Source organism: Schistocerca gregaria, chromosome 7 (genome assembly GCF_023897955.1).
Source record: "Schistocerca gregaria isolate iqSchGreg1 chromosome 7, iqSchGreg1.2, whole genome shotgun sequence".
Classification (NCBI taxonomy): domain Eukaryota; kingdom Metazoa; phylum Arthropoda; class Insecta; order Orthoptera; family Acrididae; genus Schistocerca; species Schistocerca gregaria.
Window position 1 is genome coordinate 475,747,166 of NC_064926.1, and position 7,821 is coordinate 475,754,986.

The 7,821-nt window shown below is 49.1% G+C and overlaps 1 protein-coding gene across 1 annotated transcript; it reads left to right on the forward strand.

Annotated features, from left to right (window-relative positions):
• The first annotated feature begins 2,261 nt into the window (after positions 1-2,261).
• LOC126282439 (acetylgalactosaminyl-O-glycosyl-glycoprotein beta-1,3-N-acetylglucosaminyltransferase-like) lies at positions 2,262-7,821 on the forward strand. The gene is made up of 2 exons (XM_049982096.1): positions 2,262-2,612; positions 7,651-7,821. Exons 1-2 carry the CDS (start codon positions 2,262-2,264, stop codon positions 7,819-7,821), a joined length of 522 nt encoding a protein of 173 aa, XP_049838053.1.

Here is a 7,821-nt window from a genome sequence, read left to right on the forward strand (position 1 = left end):
CCCTCCACCCCCTCTCTCTCCCTCCACCCCCTCTCTCTCCCTCCACCCCCTCTCTCTCCCTCCACCCCCTCTCTCTCCCTCCACCCCCTCTCTCTCCCTCCACCCCCTCTCTCTCCCTCCACCCCCTCTCTCTCCCTCCACCCCCTCTCTCTCCCTCCACCCCCTCTCTCTCCCTCCACCCCCTCTCTCTCCCTCCACCCCCTCTCTCTCCCTCCACCCCCTCTCTCTCCCTCCACCCCCTCTCTCTCCCTCCACCCCCTCTCTCTCCCTCCACCCCCTCTCTCTCCCTCCACCCCCTCTCTCTCCCTCCACCCCCTCTCTCTCCCTCCACCCCCTCTCTCTCCCTCCACCCCCTCTCTCTCCCTCCACCCCCTCTCTCCCCCTCCACCCCCTCTCTCTCCCTCCACCCCCTCTCTCTCCCTCCACCCCCTCTCTCTCCCTCCACCCCCTCTCTCTCCCTCCACCCCCTCTCGCTCCCTCCACCCCCTCTCGCTCCCTCCACCCCCCTCTCGCTCCCTCCACCCCCCCTCTCTACCTCCACCCCCTCTCTCTACCTCCACCCCCTCTCTCTCCCTCCACCCCCCTCTCTCCCTCCACCCCCCTCTCTCCCTCCACCCCCCTTCTCTCCTTCCACCCCCCCTCTCTCCCTCCACCCCCTCTCCGCTCGCTCTATCTCCCTCCCTCCCCCTCCCCGCTCGCTCACTGTGACACCTGACACGCCCATAATTCTGTTTTCTCTATGTTCCCCTTCTTGGTCCAATACCAAACGGCCTGTTCCCGAATTTTGATGTCCAGGAGGCAAAGCCCCATAATGACTAACAGGCAGTGTGCGATTTGTGCTTTTCCAAGTGGGGGTGGGGGAGGGGGGGGGAGATGGAGGAGATGTCTTAGGGGGTTAGTATAATTATATATGTTACTAGCTTGGACCGTGGCGTTACCCATGGTTAAACACTTATTTATAAATAGATGTTAATGCCGAAACTCACAATTCACGCGTAAGCACTATCAGAAAAGCCATCCCTTGTCATTATCTTTAAAAGTACATTATATGTAAAGCTTAGTTACAAAATCATCTACATACAGGTATAAGAGGGGAATTCAAAAAGTAAAGGCACATATGTGAAAAGCTGTACTTATTCTGATGATAGAAAACTGCAACATGCGTTATTTCTCTACGTAACCTCCCTCGACTTCAATGCAGTTTTCCCGCCGTTTTACTAGTTTTTTTTTATCAGAAAATACGTTTTTCGGTTGCATCTGTAACCAATTTTGCACCGCAGCAATGACGTCTTCATTACATTCAAATCTTCTTCCCTGTAGTGCTTCCGTTAAGGGTCCAAACATGTGAAAACCGGGCCGGTCACCGCCCTTTGTCAGGGCCCGGGGTGGGGATATTCAGCCCCCAGCCCACCCAACTCGGCAGTACGACTGCTGCGTTGTGACTGACTGCCACACTGCTTTCCTCGCAAGCTCGCAAGTAAACGGATGACGCAGCTTAGACTAACGTAACAACGACAACATGAGTGATGATTTAGTTGTAAATGTTTTGAAATGCTTAACTACTACATAACACTTTTTCAAAATTAATGAGCAAACATATTAATAGTAAGACTGTATTAAAAACTTTCAGTGTTCGGCTCTACAAATTTATATTACATGTAAAGTTTTACTCCAGTGCGTGGGGAATAAACATCCCAGGTTGGGATGCATAAACTAAAACCAGAGGTGGTGATGGTCTGATGCAGAGGGGGGGAAATTCCCCCATCCCCCCCTCCCCCCCCCAATCGCACACTGCTAACAGGGCTCCTCTAGGCGTAGTCCTGTATGCCCCCACTGATCTCACTATCATGTTCTTCTGGACTCTTCTCACTGTCACGGCAGGCACAACCTTCAGGTGTCTGGCCGAGCGGTTCTAGGCGCTTCAGTCTGGAACCGCGCGACCGCTACGGTCGCAGGTTCGAATCCTGCCTCGGGCATGGATGTGTGTGATGTCCTTAGGTTAGTTAGGTTTAAGTAGTTCGAAGTCTAGGGGGCTGATGACCTCAGATGTTAAGTCCCATAGAGCTTAGAGCCATTTGAACCATTTTTTTTCGGTAGAAGTTGAACCATTCGTGAGTCTGTGTGCCCAGACACCCGAGCCGTAACCCACTATTGATGTGAGTGTACTATTGTGGTATAATTTGATGACATGTGGTGGGAGATTTTCCGTTTGTGAAATTCGAACATCTTGCACAAACTTGCGACCTCTTTCTGTCGTAGGAATGATCACGGTGTCCACGATGCTGCTTGTGGTGGCGGTGAACACACTGCGCCACACGGAGGCCGAAAACTGGGGGCCGGGAACGGGGACGGGCGCCCGCATGGAGTGGCTGCGGAGGCAGGGAGCGCGCGACGCGGCGCGCTACGTTCGGCCGGGCCAGCCCACGGCGCTGCTGCCGCCGCCGGCCGGGCTCTGCGCCGGCAGCCCGCCCCCACAGCTGCTGCTCGCCGTGCCGTCCGCCGTGGCCAACCGCGAGCGCCGCGACGCCGTGCGCGAGACGTGGGGGCGGGCGCTGCGCAACTCCAGCCGCCTGCTCTTCGTCACGGGCCACTCCGGCGACGGCCGGTTGCAGGTAGGCTGAGCTCTGTCCAGGACTCCTCTCCACACAGTGGCCGGCAAAACTCTGCCGTAAGCCAGAGAAGGCACGTGGCAAAATCCCGTGTGTGCTAAAAGTATCAGAAAATCACGAGGGAAAATCAGAAAGACTTTGCCCGTATTTTTTGTTGGCCAAAGTAAGATATATGCAAGTAATGACAAATATACATCCTATTTTATGTCATCAGTTATCTGCTATATTACCAGGTCCTTCGCCTCTCCATTTTCTGCGATCCATTGCTTCCTTCTTAATGCTACTGTATGTTGTACCGCCCATCGTGCCATCCAGTATCTGGAATCTCTTCCTTCCTTCCTCGCTTCCTTTTCCCTTCTACATAACCTGCTAGAACTGTTTTTATCAGTCCGTCATTCATTCTTAATATAAGCCCAATCCAATTTCTTTTTCTTCTCTGTATTACATCTAGTAACTGTCTTTTCTCTCCCACTCTTCTCAATACCTCTTAATTTTTTACTCTGTCCATCCAACTTAATCTTTCCATCCTCCGCCACGTCCAGATCTCAAAAGCCTCGAGAATTTCTGTCTTTCTTCCTCATAGTCCGTGTTTCAGCGCAATATAGAACAACGCTCCACGCAAGACATTTTACGAGTCTCTTCCTGAGTTGCCTGTCCAGACCGCTGAAGAAAATTCTCCTTTTCTTATAAAACGCCTCTTTTGCCATTGCTATCTTTGTGGAGTGTGGCATGCTATGGGCGTGAAACATGGACTCTCGGGACAGAGGAAGACCAGAAGCTAAATTTTTTTCAAATGTGGTGCTATAGACGCATGCTCAAAATAAAATGTATCGACAATGACACAAACGAAGTGGTTCTGGAAAGAGTAGGTGAGTAGAGAAGCTTCTGGAGTTTCATTGTTAAAAGAGTGCAATTTACAGCCCATCTATTAAAACATAAACGCAATCATAGTGGGATATGTCGAGGGAAGACCACGGCTGAGGTACATGGATCAAATCGTGAAAGATGTGGGATGTGACACCTATAAAGAAATGAAGGGAAAAGCTGAAAGACGCACAGAATGGAGACGAGCTGCCATTGTAGCTGTTGCAAACCAATCCTTAAATTGACCACTACAGAAGAAGAAGAAGAAGAAGAAGAAGAAGAAGAAGAATCCTTGTTTTAATTTCTGTGGTGCACTTCCAGTCGGTGTCTATCCTGCTACCAAGATACTTAAAATTTTGCACCTGTCCTAATACTTCTCCATTCAGCATAATTTTTATTTCCTTATTTCCTCCAAGTGCCAATACTTTTGTTTTAATTTTGTGTTAATTTTCATTCCATATTCCGTTAGTTTCAATGGTGTCCACCAAATCCTCTAATTCTTTTTCCCCTGTGGCTAGAAGGATCGTGTCATCAGCAAACCTCATACACCCTACTCTTCTTCCTCCAATTTTTACTCCTTTGTCATCTAATGAGCATTGGTCAATCATATTTTCCAAGTAAAAGTTGAAAAGAGTAGATGATAAACGGCATCCTTCTCTTACTCCTTTTCCTAGTCCGATCCAGTTTGTACTTTCTCCTCTCACTTTAACTGAAACTTTTTAATTAAGATATAATGAGTTTACAAATGTTCCGGTTTTCCAGTCCACTTTCTTTTCCCTCATTATAGTCGCCAGCTTGTACCAAACCACATTGTCAAATGCCTTTTCTAGATCGATGAAGCACATATATAGGTCTCTTCCTTTTTCAATAAACCTTTCTCCCAAGATTCATAGGAGCCCTATTGCGACCCTATTCTATGTACCTTACATTATTTTTCCACATAGTTCGCTTACCGATTCACACATTTATCCCACCACCGCGCTAAATTTGAGATGCACCTGCAGTTGAATTCGTGCGGCTTACTACGTACCCATCGTTGGACTGCTGTCTTGGCTTCATCGTTACTTGCGAATCGCCGTCCTGCCAGGAACTTCTTCGGCGGTCCAAAAACACGTAAATCACTAAGGGGAAGGGGGCGAGGTCTGGAATGCATGGTGGGTGGTCCAGCATCTTACAGTGAAATTGCCAGAGCTTTTCGGCAGTGCTGATTGCCACATGTGGTCTCGCATTGTCGTGGAACAGAATCACGTTGTTGATATCGAGAATGCCTCTGCACCTTCGCCTGATGGAGGGCCTTAGAGGTGACAGTGTGGAGCAGTATCTGTCGGCATTGATGGTTGCACCTTGTGGAATGAAACCCAGCAGGAGCGGTCCACGACTATTCCAGAAGGCCTTTAACATCACTTCACCAACAGATGGCGCTGAACGGAGCTTTGTCATAGGCGAACTGGGATGTATACGCACTGTGCTCTGTTTCTTGTATTCCGGCGTGAAATGCAGTATCCACTTTTCATCGCCAGTAATAGTGCGGTCCAGGAAACCTTCACTCTCCTTGGAGTACCGTTCCAGATGATTCAGTCAAGACATTATTCGCCTCCTTTTCAGCATTTCACCCGACTGCTTTGGCATCCTCCGACATGAAACCTCCCAGTACCCTAATGATCCGTGAACGGATTCTTAAGCATTCTCATACGATATGGGCAATGGCAGTGATGGACACACACTGATATGCTTCACCATTTATCTCTATGGGCGTTCGTCCCTTGATCCATAGAAAACTAATCACAATTCGTCGCTATAACGTCTTGGACGTTTGTATCACTACCGCCATCTTTTAGAACTGACAGCAGCGCCGTGCGACGGATCTACTGACAGATAAGGCCGGTACGAACCAAGAAAGTACTACGCTGGGAATGGATATCTTGACTTCGCATTTACAGCCGTAATTGGGCTAAAAGAAAATAGGCGCAAAGTTTTCGACTTATCCTCGTAGTTGATAGACTGAATCCCTTAAGACCCAAGCTGAATTACTGAATGCAAACGGATTAATAAACACAGTGAAACTGTAGCAGTTATTGGCTGCTGCACATGACTGCTTCAATACTAATGATGGATGGTGGTTATTTGCAGAGGTGTGGCAAAATAATTACCTTTACAGACGATTTCTGTTTCCCTGCAAGCGGTGAGGTTTGTCACTCACCTACCTATCAGCTGCTGTCCCGACCGCGTCTGGCATCTAATTCTCTTCTAGCAGAGGCAAAGTTGGTGGTTAATTGACGTAATCAATAGGACAACAGACGGAAGCTACAGACAAGAGAAAATGTCGGTTCTGGTAAAATAGACTATATTGTTTCTACCATAACACACAAAAAATTGGCGGGGTAACCTGACCCAAGAGTGTAGGTGTAAATTTTTGAAAACCATTTCCTATTGCTTTTTGATGTGTAGGTTGCCATGAATGATAGTGTTGTGTGGGAGTAGTATCGATCTGCTTGGGGTGGACTAGCAGAGGGGGCAGGAGGAAATGGATATAGACAGGGGAAAGGAGGAGGAGGAGGAATAATTTGACACATAGGAGTAGAGCATAAAAGGTTGATCAAGAGGTGGTGGTGTATAGGAAGAGTGGGTGGATAGGTGGTGCTGTGTAGGGCAAGGGTGGCAGGAGGAGTTGCGTGCAATATATGTGTCGAACATGTACGCAAGTGAGGTTTTGGTGTAGAGGATAGTACACGCGTGTCCGAAACAGAATGTGTTTATGTACAGCACCTCACCATGAACCAGTAAATAATTTTCTACCGAATTTGCCACATATACTGTTTGAACAACGAGAATCTGTACTATGAAGGCTACAGCCCCTAGATCCTATGGGAGCAGAGATGAAACTTCCTGCCAGATTAAAACTGTGTGCCGGACCAAGACTCGAACTAGCTCAATTGGTGCAGCACTAGCCCGCGGAAGGCAAAGGACCCGAGTTCGAGTCTCGGTCCAGCACACAGTTTTAATCTGCCAGGAAGTTTCATATCAGCGCACACACCACTGTAGAGTGAAAATTTCATTCTGGGAGCAGAGATATTGGCAGAAATGGTTTCTCTGACGTTCATATGCAGATGCCCTGCCTGCCAGGTGTGTTGTGTGGGGAGTAGTATTGCCCTGCCTTATTGCCCTGGTTTGAATTGCAGAATACACCTCAGGCACAAGAAATGTGTTTTCAACCCCCAGCATGTGTTGTGGGACTAGTATTGGCCTGCTTTATCGACCTCTTTTAGCAGGCGCCGCATATGCAGTTGGCTATAGGAGAGGGAGGGTTCAGATCGATGGAGGGAATGGACAGAAAGGGGGGGGGCAAGGGGGTAGTGGGGGGGGGGGGGAAGGGAGATGAAGTGAGGTGGTGGCAGGAGGAGATTTATGGGGGCAGTGAAGGGGAGGGAGAGTGAGAGGGGATGGAAGGGGACAGATTGGGTGAGGGGGTAGGAGGAGGAGGGGTTTTATAGTTAAAGGACGCAGTATAAGATGGGTAGGGAGAATGGGCAAGAGATGGATAGAGAGATAGATGAGGAGAGGACAGGTAAGGACAGAGAGGGACTAGAGGGGACGGACATTTAGAGGAACAGGAGGAGATCGCTAGGAGGGGGGACAGGAGAGGGGGGAGATCAGATGAAGGACTTACATAGGGGAGGATGGACAGTGGCAGAGGGGGGGAGGAGATACAGAGAAAGAGAGTGGAGCAGGACGATATCGACAGAGGAAGGTGAGGGGGCGGAATCGATAGGGAGAAGGTGAAGAGATAATGGCCACAGAAAGAGGGAGGAGGAAATAGGCAAAGAAGGGGGAGAAGGGGAAGGGCGGGAGGCAGGTAGAAGGTGTAGAGGGAGAGTGAGCAGGTGGAAAAGGAAGAAGGGAAGGAGGAGATGTACAGAGTGTGGGGGAGGGGGAGAGGAGTTGGACAGAGATTGGGCGAGGAAGAGGTGGGCACTCACAGGGAAGAAGGATGTATGTAAAATATATGTGTTAGCCATTTAGAATGAATGATTCACCATCAACAATACTACGTCGACTTACGGCTATCAGAAAAAAAGTTTTCTGCAGAGTGTATCATAACTGTCGGACCTTTGTGAAAACATGTGGTCAAAAAAAACGAAATGTGACACAGTCACTTGACCATTGTGTTGTGTTGCAGGAAGAGCTAATAGCCGAGGCACTGGTGAACGGCGACATGCTGGTTGAGGACATGGTGGACACTTACGACAACCTCACGGTAAAGACGCTGCTCATGCTCAAGTGGACGGCTGACCACTGCTCTCACGTCTCTTACGTCGTCAAGGTACGTTTTGCTATAACCGTGGTGTAG

What these genes read in the sequence shown, in the direction of transcription:
- LOC126282439 (XM_049982096.1), top strand. Translation starts at nt 2,262, where the DNA reads ATGATCACGGTGTCCACGATGCTGCTTGTGGTGGCGGTGAACACACTG. An exon ending in CCGGCGACGGCCGGTTGCAG is followed by an intron (nt 2,613 to 7,650) that starts GTAGGCTGAGCT and finishes GTTGTGTTGCAG; the next exon opens with GAAGAGCTAATAGCCGAGGC.